General features: G+C 46.5%; 1 protein-coding gene and 1 long non-coding RNA gene across 3 annotated transcripts in view; both read right to left on the bottom strand.

Moving 5' to 3' along the window:
- Positions 1–343: 343 nt before the first annotated feature.
- Positions 344–4242, bottom strand: LOC142059231 (uncharacterized). The gene is made up of 2 exons (XR_012661254.1): positions 4163–4242; positions 344–1695 (listed from the first exon to the last, which is right to left on the bottom strand). It is a non-coding gene; the product is annotated as an uncharacterized LOC142059231 (long non-coding RNA).
- A 186-nt stretch (positions 4243–4428) lies between these two features.
- The window catches only part of EIF2B3 (eukaryotic translation initiation factor 2B subunit gamma), a 104825-nt gene continuing 84458 nt past the window's right edge, over positions 4429–24795 (bottom strand). For both annotated transcript variants that reach the window (XM_075097795.1, XM_075097794.1), the window contains 2 exons: positions 16138–16241; positions 4429–4645 (listed from right to left, as the gene is read on the bottom strand). In XM_075097795.1, coding sequence (XP_074953896.1) covers positions 4593–4645; positions 16138–16241 — 157 coding nt within the window. In that variant the 3' untranslated portion in view covers positions 4429–4592. The remainder of the gene's footprint in view (positions 4646–16137; positions 16242–24795) is intronic.

Below are 24795 nucleotides of genomic sequence, written 5' to 3'. Positions count from 1 at the left end.
TTTCAGAGATCGCTCTTTCTTGTCTGTCTCTTGCTGGGTGGTCCCTCCATTCGCCCGTACATCTTCCTCAAACACAATTAACCATTTAGATGTTGCACAAAGGAATAGCTTATGCATACAACACCAGTCGCTCGCTGCTCCGGCGCTGGGGGAGGGAGGCAAATAAGAAGGCAGCTTCTTTTATTTCCTACTAAAAACAAAAACAAGAAAATCCCTTTTTCCTTCCCAAACTATCCCATTTTTCCTTGAATTGTAAAGGCACCGATCCAAGCTCATCAGCTGTCTTGGTGCTCAGTCCAACAATCCCTTTGCATCCCCCCTCCCCTGAAATTCAGCATTAGCATTTTAAAAGCCTTAAACATACAAGTTTATTTAGACTCAAGCTCTCCCAAGCTCTTGGTTCCATATTTATATACACATGTATTTTAACGTATATAAAATGTCTGTCTATAGGTCCTGGAAGGAAGTTCTCGTCTGCCGGCCCGTCTGGGAGGCACAGGCGCGTCTGTGGACCTTGGCTCCTGGGAGATGGAGTGAAAACCGACAGGATCCAGAAATCAGCCGCCCAGCTGAAAGTGAGCGAGCCTCCGTGGGCTGGCTGCTGCAGAGATCCTCGGGGGTTTGCTGGGTGCTCGGCCCTGGTGAGGGCACCTCCATGTGCCCGATTAACCCTGCGGGTTGCCCGGCAAGAATGGCCCTGTGCCCTTGGCTCCCACCATGGCACTGGGGGGACTGGGACAGGGCATGGCGGGCAGCCTGTAATGCCAACAGACCCAGCCCCAGTTGCCTGCTGCCACCTTCAGTGCTTTAAAACAGGTGACCAAAGGCCACAGGAACGGCCAGGTGTGACAGGAGGGCAGCACCGACGGCCACTGCAGTGTCCCAGGACCGGTGGTACCCAGGGAGCAGGTTACACCGTGCACTGTGCAACATGCAGTTGTCACACCATCACTGCTGGCACAGGTGACTCCTCTGTGAGCCCCACCTGGGGCTCGATCTAACCCTGCCCCTGCAGGACACCAGGGCAGGGGCCAGAACAGCCACTGGCCCTTGCTGCACTTGGGCCAGCGTAGAGGCAGCAAAGCACCTCCTGAAAACACAGATGTTCCCCAGCCCTGCAGGGGGGTATAAGGAAAATTCTCATCTCCCAGGATGAGAAGGTCCCACCAGCAAAGTCCAAAGCATGGGCAGGGCATGGTGAAAACCACTCCTTCCAGGCAGCCAGAGGAAGGAAAGCAGGTGCAGAAGCCAGCAGGGAAGCCAGCAGGAGCAACATGGCTCTGCATGATAAAACTTGGGGACTGGAGGCAGTAAAAGTGATGCCCAGCTCCAAGGGGTTCAGGAGAGTATTATTGCTAGGGCTGTACACACAGTGTCACCCTGACAGGTGATGGGGGACCCACACCTGGGGACTTGAGGCCATATGACCGCTCAGCCTGGCGCTCCTCTCCCCTTCCTGTCCACAAGCCAAAAAACTGTCCCAAAAGTGAGCCCAAAGCCTGGTGCAAAGAAGGATTTGTGTCCCTTTGAAAACCACTGGGGTGGGGAGTCCGCTGTCCCCGGGAATGGCTGGCTGCTCGCCTCCTTCTCTTGTGGCTCCACTCCAAGGCTGCCAGGAAGATGGGAACCATCGGCTTTGGTTTGACTGCAGAAGGGATCAGGTGAGCTGCTGCTTCCTGGAAGATTGCAAGTCACCTACAAAAGCAAGCACGAATGGCTGAGGGAGGAGAGCCACAGCTCTGGGTATCTGTAACAGCCCAACAAATGCTTTTCCCAAATCTGGGTCTTGCAAATGGGCTTGGCTGCCAATATCCCGGGAAGGACCTCGCTGCAGAGCTGCTGCAAGCAGAGCCTACCTCTCACAGGAGCCTGGGCAAGGGGGCAAAGCTTCAGGTGCCCCGGTCACGGTGTGCTAGGGTGAAGAACTCACAGGAAGAAGTACAGGCCAGGTGTGTGCGCACACTGCCACTGGGCTCTGCAGCTGTGCCAACCTGCTGCACTGGTCACACAAAAAGCCTTTTAGGAGCTGCTGGCAGGACACTGCTCAGTGAAACCCAGGAGCTGGAAGTGCTGGGGACCTTGCTAGGCATCACAGCAGCCTCTGCTTTACTCTGTGCAGATGCAGCACATGACATGCCAACCTTCTCACATCAACCCCAGCTGTACCTCTGCCAAAGAAATGTTCAGGACAAGCCTGTCCAGGAAGCACCAGTGCCTACAGAGCTGGGAAGCTCCATCTTTTCAGAGAAACGTTGACTATAAAGCACCGCCTTGGTGCTAACAGCACCGTGACGGGCACGGGCTGCAATGCTCAGCTGCCTGGCTGTGACAGAGCAGCAAAGCGAGGAGACTTACTTGCTGTCTGAGGTGACCTGTTCCTCAAAGCTGGTGAGAGCCCATACCAGTAACACCTTCCCGAAGGTCTGTATGACCTAGGATCAAGCAGTCACGTCCAAAACTTCCTGGGAACAGAGCTTCCTTTCCGCGGTTGCCTCCCCAATATTTTTTGAAGACCGTAACGTTTATCACTCAGTTTGTAAAGTTGCCTTGCTCAACCCATCATCTGCTCACCTGATGATGACGGCAGTGTGGAAACCAGATTAGATGAGGAAGGGTTAACCTCCCAGTGCCCGCCTTGGGCTTCCTGAAGGCCCTATTATCCCGAATTATTTTTCATAATTACTGCCACACACGTAGACTACATCAAGAGTGAATCTTCACTTTGATAATTTGTGCTGTGAAATCTCACTTTGGGATCTACTTTTATCTCACACCAAACACCTGCAGGTCGTAAAAGGCAAAAAGGAAAAGAAAACGCCTCAAATCCCGGCCAGGTTTTCAAGTGTCAGAGAACACTAAATTAATGCTAAATTCTAACCGACACAGTAAAGAGCCCCCCACCCTCTTCTTAAATTAGCTAAACAAAAGGACTGAGTGTTTAACATGTAATTAAGGCACAAGGAGGTAAAGCTGTAGCTGTTAAGTAAGGGGATGCAGACTTTTCAGAAGTTAAGATGTATCCTAAAAATGGAGAGGGAGAAGGCTTTGTGTTTAAGCAACAGGACTGGGAATCAAAGTCCCTGCAGACCTCCCCTGGCTTTGCCACAGCCTTCTGGTAAAATGCAAAGCCAGGTAATTACGCTCCACTCTGCTTCTACACACCCAAAATGGATGCCTCGCTCCCTCGCCGCACACAGAGACAAGAACTCTCTTTAATTAACCTTTGTAAAGCCTCTGCGATCCTTGGATGAAAAAGGCTTCGTACCTCAGGAACATGTTTGCACACATACGCAAGGCAAAACCTCTAGCACAAAGTTGGAGCTGAACTGCAACACGTTTCTTCTTTCTGCAGGCCTTGAAGCTCATCCCATACTTTCCATTCCAGTTTGGTCCTTTAGAGGTCGGATTTTGTTTATGAAACTTGGGGAATGTCTGGATTATAATCTCTCTCCTGTCAAATTAGCTAGGAAATGGTAATTTTCCTCAGGGGACACCAATGCCCATGGAACACACATTTATCACTTCAGTTAATGAAATATCATCCCAGCTGGTTGCTGTAAGCACCTCTGGATGTCAAACTGCTGGGGCAGATAAATGTCCCATTGAATCATACTAGATTCTAATAAACAGCTTTTAGGTAGGAACTTGTGTCCAATTTATAAATGTTAAAGAACAGCTTGTGTTTCAATCCCGTCCAGGTGCTTTACAATCCTGGCACAACCCCTGACCACAAGGCTGTGCATTTCGCATTAGCGTGCTCGACTCATCTCACAGACGTAGGTATCGTCATCCACAGACGACCTAGATGTGGGGAGGGACCTCTTGTGAGGGATTAGGAACGGCGGCTGACAAACAAAAGAACCATCAAAATAAGGCAGAGAGCACCCACCGCTCACACCCCACTTCCACACTCCACACTCCCCCGTCCCTCCAGCCCTCTCGCGTACTTGCTCTTGGGCAGGGTTTCAAAGTAATGGACCAAACTCAGCCCTGATGGAAATGGGTGCCAAACTCCTCAACTGCATTACAGAATAGAAAAGGCGCAGATTAAACAATTCTGTGCTATGGGGCAACATCATGTGAGAGAGAGAGGAGGAGGAGGCTGGCGAAGCTGCTGGGCTGCAAAGAGCAGCCTGTGTTACCGGTGTGTTTCACTGCCCACCTGCTGTGTTGATGAGATGCACAAGCAGCATCCCAAGTAGTTTCTCCCAGGCTCGGGGACGGTGGTGCAGGACTGCAAGGACGTGGCTTACATCGCAGGGAGGGCAGCTAAGTCATTCTTTGGAGTGGGCACAGTCTGTGTGGTCCCCGCTCTCCCTTCTGCTGGAAAAGTACAGTGCGTTCGCTGGGTGTGCAGGAACCGATATTACCCGGCACAAACCCGCGTGCATCCCAATGAGGGGGGGGAGGGGCTCATGGACACACCGCTCTGTAAATACTTCTTTATTAAGACATAAATATAAAGCTTAACAGGAAAGGAGCAATGACAGGGTAAACTGTGCCAGTACTGATCCGTACGGATGATCTTACGGTGCTTGAACATCTGGTTCTGCTGCTGGCTTCCATAAAATCATCTTTAAAACCTACTCGGGTTATATCTCCATCAGCTGTTCGGTGCCCACAATGACTTCATTAACATGTTTGGCTGAAAAGAGAGAGGGAGGAAAAGAAGAGGAATTGAGTTTTGCAGCAGTGCTTCAGACCTTGCATTTTTCAAATCTGCAACTTTAAAACAAATGAGAAAAGCAGATTCTGGGGAACTCGAACACGGATTCGCTGCCTTTCTTTGGACTCCAGCATGTCTCTGACAGCATCCCACACACATGGCAAAAGCCTAAACAACTGACTAAACATCAGGAGGTTTCTCTAATAAGAGTTTTCACATGTATGTGTCACAACTAAACAAGAGAGGGCCAACGGAAGTCACAGCTGCTGCTGACAGGTGTACACCTAGGTTGAGGCAATGAACCATCGACATCCAACATGGAGATCTGACATAAAGTTAAAGATCAGTAATCCACCCTGGCCCTAAAGTGCGCTGTGTGCCCTCAAAATGCATGGAAACTGGGGAGGAGCGGGGCTGCTCAGCATCGGGGAGCCATCGCCAGGGCAGGGTGAGATCCTCTCAGCAATCCCACCTCAAACCTGGCAGCTTAAAAATATGGGCTCTTTTTTTTTTTTTTAATTTAAACCTGACTTCTCCCTCCTGATTCAAAAAATCTGGGTGGAGACTCTCCAGAAGTTTCTGCATGAAGCAAGGTCCCTGAGCACAGTTATCATCTTTGAGGGTAACAGTGGACAGCCCACCTCAGAGTCCTGTGGAGCAACTTTGTTGGAGGGGTAATTTCTACAAGGTCACTCCTTTCCCTGTTCCCAGGAGCTCTGCACAGCCCCAGTGGACAGATTAACGTGCCAGTCCCTGCCCCAGCACTGTTAATGCACTGTACTGAAAGAGCCTTCCCTTTAAAATGCAAAAGCAGCTTGTCAGGGAAGGACTGCAAATAAGGGATCTAAAGCCAAAATAATAAAAACACACAACTGAAAGCCCAGAGCCTAAAAAATCCAAGCATGTGGCCTCAGAGCGTGACACAAAGCTGGGTGTGCTCAAAGTAGGTGTCCTCAGGGTACCCTGGGGGGAGCCGGTGCATCTAAATTGCTCCCTGGGAGCTGGACACCTATTCAGGTGGAGCTCAGGTGGTCTGACCGATGCCCCTAGGCTCTCCATCTCCCCTTCTGCACATTAGGAATAACAATCAGCTCTGCAGCCTGGGATAAAGCATCAAGGCCTGCGAGGTGCAGGGATACCCTGATGGAGGCTGTGTTGTCTCCTACACCTTACGCAGCAGTGGGGGTGGATAGCCAAGGATGATGGAAATAACGAGTTGTGTTTTATTTACCCACCTAAAACTCCTCCCCTCAGGGGAGTGGATTTTGCAAGACTGCTGCAAAACAACAAAGATGCCACCTTTGGCTAAATGAAGAAATTCCTGGCAATCCCCAAACTGGCCGGGCCAAGACAATGCTTCCCTTGGATTAAAATTCAAGACATTACCTTTGCACCATGCAAACCATGGCTCCAGAAAAGATTTGATCAAAAACTGCTCTATAAACTTCAAGGAGTTTTGGACCATGGTAAGATAATTTCCCACTACAACCCCACAATCACATGGATCCTGCTGGCTCCTCAGCCTGGCGGACAGAGTTGGGTTAGCCACACAACCGTCTTTCAGAGACCCTCTGTCAAGCCAAAAATAAGGTGACCAAGGAGCTGCTTCTCACCTTCAGCATCAGAGTCACTTAGTTCTTTGCTCGCAGTATTTAGCAACAACTGATAATTAATCCTGCAGCCTCGTGCTAACATCTTGGAGCTCAAAGTTGGAACGTGAAGCCCAATCTCCAGCAGTTTGGGCAGGATGAGCAGAGGTGGATGCAGTGCTCAGGAAAATGAGGGACTGACTGTACAAGTGCCAGGTGCAAGTGTGATGTAGGTAGCACCACACAACCTCTCCAGCACAGCTCTGCCAATCGCCCCAAGTCCAGCCTTCAGCACCTCTCTCCTCCCGTCCTGGACCCCACACAGCTTTGCCAAGGTACCTCAAATCCAACCTGCAGCACTTCTTGCTATAACATTCCTCACCCCCAACAACTTTCCCAATATATCTCAAACAGGCCCTGTAGCAACTCCTGTGACTCCATTCCTGAACCTCCTCCAAGCAGACTACCTATCATGTTGATTTCTGTGATGTGAATAAGACCCTGGCTACCATCCAGTGAGAGTAATTACGTTATGCCTCTGCAGATTAAACATGCCTTCATCTAGGCTTATAAAGAGCCATGTCAATTTATGGTTCTATATATAGGTTATCTGTAGCAATACTTTTTAATAAGGAACTTCTTGCTTCATTTCAGACAGCATCCTGCACTGCCCTAAACGTACAGAGCTGGGGCGGGCCCCATCACATACTTTGTTGCAGAGGCAGTACCTTATTTGTATTTTGCACTGACATGCTTGTAATCGCCTTATGATATCTTGCATTTTACACCTGATAAGTTCAAAATGCTTTTCAAGAGTGGGCAAATAGGCGCGTTGCCATTTTATAGATGGGGAAACTGAGGCAGTTTAGGGAGTTTGAGTAGCCAAAGCCACAAGGGAAACCAGAGCATGCATTCCCTCATCCCCCATTCCTCTGCCTGTTTTGTCTCCTCCTTGATCCGTGTGGCCCAGATTCCCTGAAGTGGGCACACACAGCCTGCCTGGCATGTCACTGCTACCTCAGAGACTCACGTGAAATCACCGAACTCATTTCTCCTTGTACAGGCTAAACGAAAACACATGAATGTGCCTGCCTCAAATCCACGAGAAAGTTTTTAAGCGATAAAGGGAAAGGTTTTGCTAGAAACAAAGCCCAATTCCGCTCCCCCAGGGGATGCGATAGGCAGATAAGGATTCACCCCACTTCCCTCTTCCCTTCCCAAAGCCCTCCTTGCAGAGGGAAGGGAATTCAGACTATACTATGTGTGCCAGAGAGCCAAGCTGCAGATAGCGTTTCATTATCAGCCGTGGCTGCCAGTTGCCAGTGGCTCTGGCTGGTACCAGCAAGCTCAGTTCATGCAGAAACTCTGCCTGAAACTCTGGGGGAGGAGGGAGAAGTACCTCACATGCTTAGCTGTTCAGCTCCCTTCTCCTTCCCCAGCTCCCCATTAGGGATTTCTTACCAGGCTGCCTTTTATCTGACACTGGCAGGGTTACAGATGCATTCAGCCCACAGAGAAAGAAGAGGGATTAGAGAAAGGACTTTCAGAAAGCCTTAGAGTTGGACTCTGCAACCTTAAATCATGTTCAGCTAGATCTTCTCAGATTGGGAGCATCTGGTGCTAAGCAAATCCAGAGCTGATCAACACATTCAACCTCCTGATTAGCACTTCGCTTCAACTTGCTGACGCAGCCCAGCCTGAAGTCAGCCTGGGTGCTTGAACTGAGTGTCCGCGGAGATTTTACTGAGCGTAAATCAAAAACTTGTCACTCATTATATATGCATTCCTGCTTTGGAAGACATTTGTTTACACATACTGTACACTAGCCCCTTAAAAACATACGCACAAGGCAAGGAGAGCTAGAGAGCTGGGGAGCAGCACAGCTTTTGGTGCTTGGCTAAAAACAAATTGTAATGCAAATAAACAGAGGGGCGGAAATGACTGCACAGCCCAGCAGAAACCCCACCAGCAGGCCGGGGGCTGGGGACCCAGCGCTCCCCAGCCTTCCTGGCAGGTTCCTGCCAAGCTGCTTACAGAAAGGGGATGCCGGAGCATTCCTTTAAAAGCCATGTGAAAGCATCTCCTTGTTGTTTGCTCAATTAGCCCCAGACAGATTGCTGCTGCTGCTGCTGGTGGCAACGCTGGGTTGTAAAGGAGGAGGGGAAGGAGGGGAAAGGGAGGGGAAAAAGAAAAAAAAAAAAGAGAGAGAGAGGAAAAAAAAAAGGTTAGGGCCTAGGCCCAGGACCACCACGAAGTTCCAGCCCTCAGGGGCTCCAGAAAACGTTCAGTTTACTCACTCAATTACATACACTGTTTTATAAACCCTTTAAAATAAAATAGAAAACAGTCCCTGGCACAGAATTACTGCTCTATTATACAGCAGTGATGAAAGCCACTGCTGTGTATTTGCTCTCTTTAAAGCAAGAGATAGTTTAACTTAAAAAACTAGGCGGGGGGGAGGGGTGGCTGCAGAAACGCATGCACGAAAACACGCTGTGGGTGGTTCCTACCACATTCACCCAGGACAGAAAGGATCAGAGAGTGGGAGAGAAGAGCAACTTGTCTCTGCAGTGATGGTTGGCCCTGCAAAAGCAGCCAGGTTGGGGGGGAGAGGAACTAAAGGGGCTTAAGGGGATGGGAAGCAGCTGAAGCTTGACTTTGGGAGGCTGGAGGGTGTTTTAAATTACATGTAGAGATAAAGAAGGGAAGCAGGTGATGGGGGCTGATTTGTTTGTGTTTACAGAGCAGTGGGGCTTTCCAGTCAAGGCCTGCTCTCTCGCCAGTCACACTTTACTTAGGTGATCACTGGAGATCAGGGGTGACCACGCTGTGGCCCCAAAGGCCAGGAGTGTCTCACAGATTTATCCCAAGCGCTGCATCAGCCCCACTATGCAGCTGTCAGCTGAGCCTGCAGGTCTCCGGCAGCGATGCTCCCTATGAGGTGGGTGCTCCAGCTGCTCCCAGGGTTGGGATGTGCAACTGACCCCAGGGGCATTGGGAATGGGGCTGGAGGTAGCTTCAGGCAGATCAGCTCTACCCCACAGCTGGGGCCTCCAGCCCAGAACGGGTGGGCAGTAGATATCTCACTCCTGCCTCACACCCACCCTGAGCAACTGCCAACGCACAGTGCCGGTGCTCACCTGGTTCAGCTGAGGCTTTTCTCATAGTTCAACCAGTATTAACCCACTTGCCCTCAAACCCATCTGGGGAATAGATGTGTCTTGGGAGTGTAATAGTAAAGGCACCACTGAATTCAGTGCCTGAAGAGAGATGAATTTACTGTGGCTTGGAGCAGATGGATGGCAGGGAGTGAAGGAACTAGAAAGAGAGCTGTATGGGACAGTGATCAGTCAGGGTCTTAGGAGAATGGTTAGTCAAGGGAAAAGGAAACCAAGAGCTGGGGATGTGCCTAAGATAGCAAGTTCCCTGGGGAGGGGGACACACCTGAAGTCCTAGCAAAGTGTTTAAGAAAGGGACTGGATTGTACCGATCAATGTGCTCCCACAAGGTATTACCACCTCACAGCAAATGAGAGCAGGGATCTCAGAAATGTCGGTCTGAAAGATTCTGTCCACACTTCCTGCTAAGGTGGCAGAGATGCCATATTTGCCTAGACACTGCTGCCTGCTGTGCTGGATGCAGGTTGAGGTCCCTTTCCTTTCTCAGCATCCATTGGGGTGTTCTTCCTGGCTCTTTCATGTGGCTGAACTCTAGCAGAGCACAAGTAGTTATTTTCTCTGCGTGGAGCATGTAAAAATATTTCCACAAGGTTAGGAACTGCTGCCTTATGGGTAGACTTCACAATCAACACGCTGCGAATGTGGCAGCTCGTTTAACCCGCTCACTCAGGAAGCCTGAACTTCCCCAGCTGGGAATGGCAGTGTGCGCAAGTGTGACAGTCCCCAGCAGCAGAGGGGAGGACAAAGCATCACCGGATGGATGTTCTAGGGAAGTTTTATGCCACTGCTAAGGCCAGAACTCATAAAACATTTTTATACAACTTGGAAAAGAGGCTTATTAGGATCAGTCAGAAATGTAGTCACTGCATAGTCACTGAAACAAAAATGACAACCATTTAAGAGATGCCTGTTTTAACTGCCAACAATATCGTTGTCACGGACACTGAGTAGTTAAACTACTTTAGGGAGCAAATCTTATGGATGTCTCAGTTTTGCTACAAGTTTACACCATTCCTACATCATCTCCAGCTCATCTTGCACCCCAGTGCACAATAGACATGTGTGCACTGTTTAGCCTGTGTCCATTTTTCATGAGCTTTCGTACCTCCCATCTGCACTGCAGCATGCTTTCTGATCCCGACCTTGTGTCATGCTAAGTGTTTTCACTTCCTGAAGACTTCACCAGGAGGTACTCAGCATCTTGCAAGAGCAGATGCTCTCGCCCCTACTTGAATGAAGTGAGAGCATCAGAAAGTCCCTCAGTTCCTTCCTGTCCCTATCCTGCTCAATCTTGGCTGGCCGAAGCATCCTCACAAGCAGTCACCCATTCATACGTGGAGGTTTCATAAACTGTACCTGCCTTCAGAGGATGACATTAGAGAAAAATGTGCTCTTTGGCCCTCATTAAAATAAAACAATCTTACTCTGTTTCATTGAGAAGTCCTAGGACTCCAAGCTTGGAACAGGACTTGGAAAATGATCGGAAACAGGAGCCAGTCCTTATTGGATATGTGCCTTTTTCTGTTCTTGTGAAAAACCACACAGTTTTGGCTACGTGATAAGCCTCTGGAAAAAAAAAAATCTCAGTTTGCACATGTTCTCAGGAGGGCAGCTAAAAGCTCCAGAGACTCTGTCTGCAGTGAGCAATCTTGACCATGGAAGTGCGGGAGGAAGGCAGGGCTTTCCCCGTGATTGTATCCCTGCGCTATGGACCAGTGCAGCACTCAGCACAGAACCGCTTCCCTCCTGTGCCCAGAATGATCCTGCTTGGGCAAGACAGCAGTACGGAAAGGGATGCAGTCTGACTCAAAGCAGTCAGGGGGCAAGTGCCAGATGGGAAATGGAGCATGGGACTGTTAGGCAAGGGGACTGGAAATAGCAGCTATGGTCAGACCAGAGGAGGAGTCAGGTGGGTGTCTGGGAATAACCAAGTAAGAGAGAAAAACAAGAATCTGCATGGGACAAAGACTAGAGGGAAAAACAAAGAGAAGGCTGCAAATGGGATGAGACTGGTCCCGAGACAAAGCCATAGCAGGGGGCTGTGAAGCAGGAGTCAGGACCAGGGGGGCACCAGTGATACAGCTGGGGCCCACAGCGGATGCTGGGGGCAGGAGCAGCAAAGCCTACAGTAACTAGACCCTTCTCCTCCCAGCACCAGGAGTGGATCTCAGGGCTGCTGACACCCACGGGCATCCGTGAAACCTCTGGCAAAGAGTTTCTCTTGTCCCATTTCAGATGCAGATGCAGCTCCCCTCAAGGGAGCTACCCCTACTACTCTCTAGTAGTGGGAGCTACCCCACTACTATCAGTTCCCATCAGCTGAAGCAGCAGAAAACTGTACAACGGGAGTTCAAATTTCTGACACTGCTAATGCTCCATGCAAGGGCCAACATCAGCCTGTATAATAAAACGGGTTTTTTTCAGTGGACTGAACCTTCCCTCCCAAAATTTACAAAGAACATGCTAAGGCTAAAATGTCAGATCTCTAATAGCTAGGAAATGCCACATATAACATGTAACCTCAGCGCTTAAGCTGGTCAATCCACATGAACGGGCAATCTCCCTGTCTCTCAGGTGTCTGTAAAATAGGAGGAAACCCCAACCATGTTCATACTGAGGAGGTGCAAACGAGGATGTTAACAGTTGTTGTGTAACAGACTGTGTCAGGGCACCAAGGAAAATAAAAATATATGGTGGCATAAAAACTGCACAAGAACAAGCACAGCGATGTCTTGAGCCTACAGACTGGTCATGGAGATAATGCTACTACTAAGTACGTACCAGGATACCAGGCTAAGATTACATCAGCATCCTGGCTGCTGGTGTTTCTTCCCTTTCTGAACATATGCTTTGCAGCAACACTGCTGTAATGCCCTTTTTGGGTGTGCAATGACTCAAACTGTCCCCAAAAGACGTTGGCTTCTTAATATCCAATGCACACAGAACATCCCTGCCTCAATGACAAAAGAGATGAGGGCAAGGGACATGCTAGTGAGTTCTGTGTCAATTTTGCTAGTTTTATCCTATGTGTGTATCTTTATAATCTCTGCTCTTGGTGTTGCTTTGAAGAAAGGTTAGGCCACTTTACTGTATATGCCTCTTCCTGGCTAACCTATACCAGATGTATAATGTACACCCTGCTGAATCTGGCCTAGACACTCCTTTGGGAACTGAACTCACTGACTCAGGGCTCATCTGACTCCTCGACTGGCCCGTCACCGCACTCCCTCTCACTAGCCCTACTTCAATGAGTGTGTGCTGCTTTTGAGCTCCTCTTGAAAAATAGGTTCATCAAAAAGGCTGGAGCACGATCCTAATAACTGTCTTCGAAACAGTGATTGAGTGCTCTGTGCAATTAAGTTCTTTCAGAACTGCTGCCTGCCATTTCCTATCCCTTTAATAATTACCTCCTTTTTCTTAGGTACCGACATGTTTTTCAAACTGCTACCTGCGTGAGGTAGATTTCACAAAGCCCATCTGTTAATTCTCTGCTAGCAAATTCCTTAAATTAAAGTATCAAAGAGGAAGGAAAGTGGATGTTTCCTAAGCATGGTAATAAAAGCAGTAGGAAGAGAATAGTATGGCTCTCAGGAGGCATGGCTTGCAAATCCAGAAGTTTAATAAAACTCCATACCTTGACTTTAAGAGTCACTTCAAAGTACCATCTCTGGCCAGTGCTGCGACAGGGCTAAAGTCAACACAGGACTGGGATGTCATTGCTGACAGTTACCTGGCCCCCCTGCGTCTCTAACTTTTCTTTTCAGGTTGAAAGTAATGAGCTGCATCTGATCTACCCCAGTAACCAGTGTTGGAGTGTTCCTTCTATTTAGGTGTCCAGAGCTTTGCCAAGCCCATTATTAAGTGATGAGGTCTCCCACCATGTCCCCAGGGACATTATCCCACAGCCTACCAGACCACATCGTTAGGAAAATGCTCCAGATAGCCAACCTAAATTGTGTTTAATTCAACCCCATTACTCCCAGCTGTACCATTTGGACCACCCTAAATATGCCCATATTCTTCTGCAGAAGGAAAAGGATGAGAGCTGGTTTGAGTTACGTTTGCCTATCATTTGCGGTAGCTGTTCTCCTGCCATCCTCCTTTCATGGGACTGGAGTTCAGTTTATGAAAGGAGGCCAGTGCACCACTGGCTCAAAGAGCTCTTGTACCCCGAGCCACCTGGGCAGCGTGGCCAGGACTCATACAGCAGAGCAGGGAGCACACAGCCAGTTCTGCAGCAAAAGTCAACTGTGGGATTTGCTTGGGGCTGTGTAGGATGATTCAGGGATATTTCTACCTTTGATGAATCCTGGCTGATGCTCTGGAATAAGGGGCTGCTGTATTCTTATTTTTTTAATGTTTCTGGGAAGGTGCATGCAGCTTTGCTGAGGAAGTTTCTAGCCTGTAACTCCCAGACTAGGGTCAATAGCCAGCTGCTACTGCTTACATCTGCTGAAGTGTGATCCGCTTGCAACAAAAGGTGGCTCCAAACCAGGGGAACTATTTTTTTCTAACCTGGCCATGGATGCTCGAGTTTGAAGAAGGAAAAGTTACCAAACAGAACAACACAGCCAAAGTCTTGATGAAAGGCGGAATATGGAAACAGACTTACAGGGCCACACCAAAAGCTTGGCACAATATACAGGAAGTCTTGGGCAGGGGAAAGGAAGTCATGGCATGCTTTCACAGCAAAAGAGAGAGGGCCCAGTTACTATGGGACCAGCCAAGGTCAGAAGAGACTTGCTGGGCGGGAAAGACTCCACAGTTCAGGAAATAAGTCATGAACTTTGCAGACAGATCCCAGACCACCGAGGAGAACCTGACCCCAGCCCAAAGAAATTCCAGAATGGTTAGGAAACTGAGGCAAGGAAATGAACTGAGACTTAATTTTTTTTTCTTGCTCAGCATAATGATGTATTCATCATCTACCTGAGTGTGTCTTTGCGAACGTCAATCATGTGTTTCTGAACAGTTTAACTAGAGGGCCCACAGACTCATTAAGAAATGGGTTTAAGCTTTGGAGAAGTGAGCAGCAGACTCTACAAGAACAGGCAACTGAACCACAGGTTACAGCTCCGTTATTCTCCCTGCAAATACATCTACAGACCCTGAAAAATATTCAGACATGGATGACAAGGACAATCAAGAAGAAAGAATGGTTTCCATGCTAAAATCAACCAGCTTAGGATCTGCACCCTGGAAGAGACCACTGAGGCAGGTGTGAGTGAGGTCAAAGGGTGATATTTCTGTTTGATATAATTTACTAAAGAAATCAAACATATTCCTATTTCCCAAAACATTAGCTAATCTATACCCCATCTCCTCACGGTACACACTGCAGGTTAACAACCAAATGCAACCTGATTCAGCAGATGAATAGATGTGGCACTTAGGGACATGGTTTAGTGGTGGAGTTGGCAGTGTTAGGTTTACGGTTGGACTTGATAATCTTAAAGGTCTTTTCCAATGTAAATGATTCTGTGATTCTATGCTCAGGGGAGGACACGGATGGAGCATCATGAACAGTGCAAATCTTCAGTGACTGGGGGGCAATGAAACTAACAAAGGCCATGCATTCAGGCTGATGTGATAGGCAAAACCATGAGTAGGCACAAGACTCTGGTACACAGGGACCAAGACCACAGCACACAGAACACTCACTGGGTATTTCCTACAGCATCTGAGACTTGCAACTGCAAGATTAACACTTCATTTTCACAAGTCTTTTTTACTTTTGGTTTCAATTTAAAGGAAAAATTGTCATATGCATAGCTGACAATAGGTTACGCTATACTACATTAAGTGCAAACCCTGCTCTGTGTCTGGACACTTACAACTGGGAGTCCACCCATAAAGGCAAAGTGAGCAAACAAATCCTGATCTGACTAAATAACTTCACATGGAGCCTGCAAAGGAACTCACTTTTGTCCTCAGTCCACACCCTAGAGCAGGGATCTGCCAAACCCCAACTATAAATATTCATTAAAAAGCCCTCTGCTTGGGATGCAGTCACTGAGACAGCCATTTCCTGCCCATTATCTCTTCGGGCAGGAAATCAACAGTTCCACTCAGGCGGTTACCACCGAGCCCTCACCATGCACACTTCCACTGGATGGCTTAACTTTGCCCAAATGAGGGCCACATAGTTGTGACCTCTCTGAAGCTCCAAAATAGCATTTCATAGCAGTAAAACAGATCTGAAAGTAGCTGCCCTTGTATTTAGTACTGAGTACAGAAGCTCCTGGTACGATATTCCACCTTGAACTTTTGCTTGGAGCAAGGTGAGCGGGAGCACGCTGGCACTGTGGGTTGGTAGCATCTACAAAGAGAAGGATGTCTGTGTGATCAATAATTTGACTGCATCGCCCCTGACACTGAGAAAGACTACTGGTCAAAATAACAGCTCCTTCTGCTGAGGACAACTTCAGGCTGATCTAATTGTGGTCTCTGGGAAAAGACTGTCTCAGCACCCAATCTTGTTCTTTATAACAACAAAAACAGAGCTGTTCTGCCAACTTCAGAGGAGCAAGTCACTGAGCTATTCTTATGCCAAGAAGCTGTACTTTCCATGAAAAACAAATCCTAATATTATAGGACACCACACTGTACAACTGCCACTTCACGAAGAAGCAGGAGGAAAATCTTGAGGAAGAAATTCTGAAAATGATTACAAATGCACTGTAAATACAGCTCCTCTACTTACCTTTGGTTTCCAGCCTCTGATCACTTCCAATCAAACAGTCTTTGATGTCTGCACCCTTCTCTATCACGGCATTATGACAAATAACACTGCCCTGAAGACAGCACCTACAACATAAACAGAGTAAAGCAAGAATATAATTTAAAATGATAGGTACAGACCAATGGTATCTACTGGAATATCTAATGAGCCTGTGACATGATACTCTAAGTATGTTCAGTTCTGCTCTTTTCTCAAAAACTCCACTATTCTTCTCCTGATCCTCACACCCAGTTGCTGGAAAAACTGAAATGCCAGCTGTCAGACTGGGTTTGCAAAAAAAGGTTTCCAGTTTTACCTCCTGTTAGAACAGCTTTCCTCAACATTTCCTTAACAGAATAAATACTGCCAGAGGATTTCATAGACCCGACACTGGCCTGGGACTTGGGACCTGGATCGTGTCTTGTATTTTCCACAGTCTGGGCAACTGCGGCACGGCTTCTCTGCTCAGCTCCCCAGTTAAAAAGAGGAGCAGCAGCCCAGTCCTTCCCTGTGAATTTTGCTGAGAAGTTTCATACATTCCAGCTCGTTAGGCACTAAGAAAAGATGGCAAGAAGGGGCAGATCAATACCTCATCTGGTTGGCTTTGTTCATGTTACATTCAAGCACCCAAACATGATTACTCTGCAGTACTAAACCAATGAAACCCACACTGGACTGGCTCTACCTGCCTTGGACATCTTCACACTCACGTAGCCTTTGACACCACAAAGTCTGAAATGCTACATAGGATGGAACTTCAGCAAAAGTCACCTTCTTCCAAAATGTATTTGAATCTGAGATAACCAGCTTTCAGATCTGCTGATCTGATTGTCCAGATAGGAAACAAGTTCAGAGTCCAAGTGCTGGCTTTGTAACTCCTCTGCTGAGAGATGCTCGGTGAGTTACTGCATTGGTCTGAGACCCTCCATGCAGAACAACTGAAGTTGCGAATCTTCGCTAGTATCTGTGATGTGTCCTGAAATGCTGTTCAGTCAGCGTCATGAGTAGTGTTAAATGCTATTAAATGTAATTTCTTTCAAAGCTACAGAGAAAAAAATAGCTATGATGCAAATGATTTGTTTCCTTATTTTGACATGTGCAAGATAGGTAGAAGACATTGAAAGACAGAAAATTTGAAGGCACCCAGCTAAGAAGTGTCTAAAATACTAAGTCTAACACACATCAAAGCCAGCTGATTGGGAGGAAGGTATAAGCAAGATGTATAACGCCGGAGAGATGAAAGTAGTCTCCTCCCCCGTATTAATCCTACAGCGAACCATGGCATTTCATATCTTCTCCCAAGTATTTCTGTGAATATTAGTTACAATTGTGCATATTCTTACTATTCTCAGTCAAACAGCTGATCTCTGTTGGACGTTTTTGGCTTTAGTGACTTTTTGCATGGTGAGTTTCACAGTTTCATGACCTGCAGCCATTCCCTACACTGGTCACAGGCATCACCACTACCCACTGCACTAGTGAAAGACAGCTGCACCACACCATCAAACTAGCTCGTGGACAGAATTGTTACCCTGGAGTCTGAACTAACAGCATAGAGGGGTTTTGGTATCAGGTCAAAGCCCTGAGCCTCAATTCTATATTGAATAAAGAGGTAGCCAGCTGTGGTCCTCAAAAGAGAGAAACATCAATCCTCACTGTAGACTGCTGATCCTAAAATTAATTCCTAGCATTTTCCTGCTTACACATCACTATTATCTAGTATGCAGAATTTGCCATTAAACACATTACAGTTGTGTTGCTTGTGTGAGTCAGAGCTGAAACCATCTGCCCCACAAAACCAGCATTAATTCTGCAGGAGTAAAAGCAATAAAACCGGACCTCAGCCACAGTGGTTAGCAGTTATGACCCCCCTTGAACAGACTGTCCCCTCTGAATAATTATTCTTTTAACTCGCTTGAACTCCCCCTTCTCTGACCTATAAGGAGGCAATATAAGCAATTATGCTACAAGTAACCAGCTCAGGTTCCTTGGCAAGGTTTTTACTAACATGTTAATAAGATAAAAAGCGGCAAAGATACACAGCAGACCCCTGCCTGCCTTTGCTCTCACACTGTCACTGCTTCCTCTCCAACTGCTTTGTGTGCCTGCGCAGCAGCTCCGGCCATCGTCTTGTGCAACAGCGGTTGCTGAGAGCAAGAGCAACTCTGCATTTGCAGCCAGGCTAGGGAATCAATCAGTGGAGGAAGGACTGCCCACTGCTGCCATCCTGACTTGGCTTTCAGCAGGACTAGCAAAGGCGATGGGAGAGGTTGCTCGTTTCTCACTGAAATGGCTCCTATCCAAAATGCATACTCCAAAATACCTCGTCTTTCATTGCTTTGAGCCAGTCAGATGAGAGCTTTCTACTGCAGACTTTTAGGTTCCCACCACCTATCCCTTCTTCTGAGCACGAGAACAGCCGTGAGTACACTACACCTCTCAGCGTTATCCTCACGGAGGAGGATATTCCCCAACGGAGAGGGGATTTAAGCTGTTGGTCTGGGGTTCAGGCTCGAGAATACTAGACGGGCTACTTGGGAATAGTTTTTCAACTCCCAGAGAAAGAATAGCATTGTAACCATGAAACTGCTGATGACATTAACATCAAAGATAAGGGGGGTTCCTGCCAAACCATTTGCTGGGAGGGACAGGCCAGGGAACCGAGATGAACTTGTCTGTGCCAGGTGCTTGCAAACCAACCTTCCCCTGATGCCAGGGTAAGACAAAACCCAAGAACTCCACCACCCCAGGAGTTTCTTAAAACTTATAAACCCAACCAACTGCAGAAGTTTTAAAACCATACTCAACGCTCAGATTACCCCAGTCACACAAACCAGCAGCGAATCCGGTTTATTGCTCAAGTGGAACAAAACTTCAAGAGATAAAAACACAATTTGTGGGTGTTCCCTTCAGCCGCTGACAGATGTAACACAGCCATTTTGAAACCACTTGTAAATGCCTTTTTTTTTTAAAAAAAAGCATGTTATAAAGCCTGCCAAGAGAAGTATTTTGTGTGTTTATTTAATTTTTACTATTTTTTTAAGTTGAAGAGTAAGGAATAAACTTTTATTCTCTTGCAGGGTAAATATGACATCTCAGGGTACTCCTGTATTCTCCTTGGCTAAACAGCCACCGCAGTTCCTGCCTTGCTTAACAGTTAGGTGTTATTAGTCCTCAAAGGTGCTCTGACAGCATCCAGTTTCATCGACACTGTTGTGTGTGTGCATACGCACACATTTGATGTACTGCTTTATAATCCAAACCATATTTTTTTTCCCGAAAAAGTAGTATATTTTTAAACTTTTCAGCACAGTGAAAACGGATATCTTCTGACCTTAAATCCAAAGAGCATGTTCAAACCCACAAGAGGAACTAATTTGGGGCATTTGATTTATGGCTGAAATTTCAATTTGAATTTGTTTTAAGTGTAATCACAAACTAGAAGTCTGGCAGCTGGGTGTTTTTCAGAAAATAAATAAAAAAAAATATTCCGTGTGCATCTGCATTCTAAAGAGAGCATTTTACAAGCCCAGTCCTGTAGTGGGAACAGATGTAGCTTAGACATTAATTTGTTATACAGGTACAATGTGCGAATGGAAGCATATGAGAGAGAGTGTGCGTGTACGTCTGTCTGTGCACGCGTGCATGCGTGTGATGTTATGCGCCTGATTCTGAGAGACAGAGAGGCTGACTTTGGGGTGGGTTCTTTTTGAAAGTGAGAGAACAAGAGCAAAAGGAGTAGTGGCCAAGGAGGCATGGGGGGATTACAAGGATTTAGGTCTTTAAACTGCAGACCACCTAACAAGATCACTCTGAAATGCCACTAATTTCAGTTAAGGCCACAGACCTCCCTTCCTCTGCCCTCCCTCTCTCCCCCATTGTAAACAACTAATCCCAGCAGAAAACAACAGAGAGCAAAATGTACACACATTCTGCAACATTCCAGGTCCTTCTTTATCTTTTATTTATTTTTCTAAAAGGTCAGCGTATGTATGGAGGGAGGGGGGAGGGGAAGAAAGCCAAAAAACCTCAAGTCCATCTCTTGTGTGGGCTTGAGGGAAGCAGGGAGAAAGCAAAGTCCAAGAGCATACAATATGGAGCTTTTATAGCACAGCAATTCCTGGACTCGGCTTACTTTCCCCTCCCTCTATTTGTGGCAAAGTCACATAGCTTTAAACCAAAGGACAGGGTGGTCGATTACATCTGAAAGAAATGTAAAGAATCGAGAAAGAATTCCATCTCCTGTCGAAATTATAAATAAGGAAGTATTAGTCCCAGAGACAGGCTGATTTACGCAGCCCTGGAACTGCTGACTTTCAGCCTGAGTATCAGTCTATAAATCAAACTCTTAAATCAAGCGTGTCAATCGCTGCAGCACTGCGATACTTAGGAAAAGCAAGGCACCTACCACTGAAAGCAGGAAGATTGCCAGGGGACTGAGGTGCTGTACCCTTCTTAATTTTCTAAAGTGTAAATCTGAGATCAAACATCCTTTGGGGGAACAGGAAATCAAAATACACAGTGCTCAGCACACCGGGAGCAGGCTGCAGGAGACCAAGACACAACCCCCTAATTACAGGCTACCCACTGATTATTTAGGACCCTGTGATTAAAGTGTTGAACGTTCCTGAGAGAAAGGGGCTTAAGTAACTGAGGTCAAGACCTCAGCTGCAGCTCTTGCCCTAGTTGTGCAAGCTTAGGAAGGTATGAATGTCACAGGTTTGCCTTACAGCAGATCTCCTGAAATGCCAATGGAAGTTATCCAGGTCTGCTAGTTTAATCCAATTGTGCCAAAACCCCGACATAATCTCTGTTGGACAGCAAAGCAAATGAGGTGTCTAAAATGCAACGCTTAAAAGTATACACTCACGAGGAAGAAAGAGCCTGGAGCACAAAGCTTAGGACAGCCTGTTGGCAATGCTCTGCCATGCCAAGAAGTCAGGTCTCTTGCTCCTCCAGATGAGCTACGAAATGGAGAGACTGATTCAGGAGTTAAAAAGCAAAGGGTGACATGCCTCAGCAGAGGGGTAACAACTGTGGATTCCCCTGGGAGCAACATCCCATTCTGCCCTGACCAAGACGATAACAGCCACAACAGGCACCTTAATGACACCGAGAGGTGGCAAGGAGGCAGGTAGAGCTCTAAAACCTACCAGCAACCCCTCAAGGAATCCCCCATTAGCCAGTGAGTCTGACTGGGACACACGATCACAGGGATGGGGCACAAAGACCATGGGAAAACAAGAGGCAAAAACACTACTAGGAAACTTGGGAATCTGAAATGTTGCCTTCACCAACACGCTTCACACACTAACGAGTGAACGCAGGGCACTGTGAATCTCACGTTACACACGCAAGTAAATACCAAAGACTACAATAGATGCCAGCAGTACGTGCTATAATTTATAGATACATTTCAAAGCAAGCATTCTTAAGTGAATTTGGACTTTGATCTTCTATTTTTCCCCTTGGGGGTAACAAAAACATTCTACCAAGCCCCCTAAATTCTTCACCCGTCTCTGAGGGTGTTTTCACTAAGGAACTTGTTTCATGTCTCTTTTCTAGCCAAGTTCATCACTGTGGTATGGCTCCTTTACGCTTCTTCCCCACACCCTAAACATTTTGCATTACATATTGCGTATACTTGCCAGCACTCGTATTTTCCAGTGAAAGTTCAACTGACCTTAAAGAATTGCCTCAAACCTACCTTAATGTGTTTTATTAAGTGAAACTTGGGCTGCAGGGGGAGGCTGCCTGGAAGGTTGTGCCTCACCTCTGAAACTTCAGTTAAATCCAGGTGATCTTAGAACAAACAAATTGGTGGCCTTTTATGTAGCTGCAAGCCTGGTTTTGCACACTTCAGCAACAGTATGCTCCAAGGAGTTTTACACCAGAAAACCCCACATGCAGGAAAACTGACCTCCCTCCAGATTGTCTTTCGCAGAGTGGGAGGGCCATGTCCTGCAGAATTTTACAGATGCTCAGCTGATGCTCGGGAAAAGCTATTGATATCTATGTGAAGGTAACAAAGCAGAAAAATTGAATGTTCACTCCCATCTCTGGGTTTGCTTTGCTTGCTCACTAGCTGGCACAGTCAGACCGAGCAGGGTAACTGGCACACACAGTAGAAAGACATTTTCTCTGTGGTTTTTCAAGGGCAATTCTGTGTTGAGAGCTGTAGCCCTCCATAAGACACTGCTGGTTAAATAGACTTCTGTACCATATGGGCTAGGTTGACAAGGAAAAGGATTTTCTAAATGTCACCCTGACAAACTAAGCCTGGCTTCTTAGAGCTAGGCTGAACTTGTTCAACCCCATGGTCCCCTAAGGAACTTGCAGGCATGATTCTGGCACAATGTGATAATTTCTTCCTTTTCCATACCCAGGTTGGAGAATATTTGCAAGAGCACTGGAGGCACTCACACCCAGATTCCCATGAAAATCCAACAGCAATCAGTTGCTTGTGAAAATCTCCATACCACTCTTCGATTAGTCCCATGTGGCTAGCAGGAGGCAGAAGCTTATTTATAGCTCTGAAGTCAGACATAACCCTGGCCACCTGAAGAAGCAGATCAGGAGAATGAGAGATGTTTTAAAATGCCACTTTTCAGAGCTGATCTGTGCTTAAGTTCAACATTTGATGTACAAAATGTTTGGAAAATTGGGAAGAGCTCCCTGCACTATCACGGAAACATCTGCATCTGAGATTAAAGAATAGGTGATTTATTTAAGACAGATTGATGTACCAGGAAGCTAGCCAGAAGAAAACTTTTTTTTTTTTTGAGGAGCTGCTAGTAGTAACGGTTCAGACATTCACAAGACAACGGGTACTATATGAGAATGATCCTAAATATATTAGATACAGTAGAATTTTACTTTGGTTGAAAGTAACTGAAAATTAGCCCAGCAAGTAGCTCAACTGCTTCCTGCTCACTGGTTTCCTAGTTTGCCCTCTCCAATTTATCTTCCTGAAAGCAAACTCTGACAGCCAGAGGTTGTCTCTATCCAGTATCTTATGCAGCATGTGCATTGAATTAAATAGTAGAATGAAAATTATGTTTCCTGAACAAAAACGTTTACAGTTTAAAACCAAGAGGTGTGACTGAAAGGACAGAACATAATTGCTACATAATAGACAGAAATAAGAGCCCTTGTTACAGGCAAGGACTACACCTAGCTTTCTTCATATATTCATGTTTATCCATATCCCTGATATACTTTATCCATATATTTAAGATGAGCATGTGCTTTTTTCTGAATCAAGTTCTCACTTTTCACGTTTTCTGCGATATGTACTCTAAACTCATTCTTCTTTTTAGGGCTAGCATAAAGCAGGGGGGCAATTGGTGGTGTGAGAAAAAAGTGTCCAGAAGCCATCTTAAAAAATGGTTCAAGATACAAAATGTTTGGTAATCCCAGCATAAGCAAATCTTTATTTCCAATTTTGCAAGCTATGGTGCCGGAAACAACTTCATCTCCTCATTCCTCCTCGTGAGGGAATGTGCTGTAAAATATATTTTACAATTTCAACAAATGTTGCCTTGGCAATAGGACCATTCCTTTGTACTGCCATTATCCAAGGGGAAAAAGACTACTTATATGTGGAACCCCTATAAACGCTCAATTCCATCCTGGTTTTAATTAGAACTTTCTTCAAACCGCTGACTGATTCTACATCAGGTGCTGATTTGGCACTATTGAGGAAACAACCAATAAACTTCACAATCAATCTGCAGTTAGTAGTCAATCCAGCTTGGCTTGCTTGTTGTTTTCTTCCTTTGTACATTTTCTCATAGAAAGTAGCAATAAATTGGAGACATGTGGAAAACTAGAGTAGCCTTTAACCAGTCACACGTGGTCTCTCTCCAGTCCCCTCACAGAAAAATTACCGCATCTGTACCATCTACTTTCACACAGGTAGCCAGAACACCTTTAACAGAATCCAACATGTAACTTACTGCCTTCATATGACTGAACAAGGAAGATGCTAGTTGTGGCTGATATGTTTTGGGTGCCAGACCTTCCTCCACAAATCTGAGTACTTTAGTCCTTTATACAAATTTTAAATCCAGCCTCTTCTTTCTGCCCAGGGGTTCAGAACTCCCCAAGGTTTATCACATCTCCCCGTGGGACTTGTCTAACTTTCCCTCCGTCCTCAATATTCACTTCACCTCCCTGCAGTTTTTGCAGCCCACAGTGCTTGGCGTCACGTCCCTTACATTCCAAGTTCCCTGATGCTGCAACGCTCTGCAGTTTGCTGCCATCATGTGCAGCCTGACCTGAAACATATCTGCCTGTCCTTTTAACCCCTTCCCTTTCCAAAAGGTAACCTTAGCAGTGTGTCATATGGGGAATTTCACTAGTTCTCTTTGGGTAGTATGTTTTTTATGTGGTTCCAACAACATACTACAAGGTTTACAAACATAACAAGGAGATGAGGTTACTGTTCAACAGTTCCTGCCCCTGCACACACACAATAAACTAAGCCCCATCTGCAATCCCAGTCTTTCATTTCCTGAACTGAGACTGGCCACTGCATCAGGCTATCTGGCAACTGTTTGCTGCAAACTCTTCTCTGGAAGGAACCTTCTCTTTCTCCCACTGCTATTCACAGTTTGGGATACAGCTTGAGGAGTTTAA

The sequence above is a fragment of the Phalacrocorax aristotelis genome, chromosome 6 (assembly GCF_949628215.1).
Source record: "Phalacrocorax aristotelis chromosome 6, bGulAri2.1, whole genome shotgun sequence".
Lineage (NCBI taxonomy): Eukaryota > Metazoa > Chordata > Aves > Suliformes > Phalacrocoracidae > Phalacrocorax > Phalacrocorax aristotelis.
This window is presented reverse-complemented; position numbering and strand designations above follow the sequence as displayed.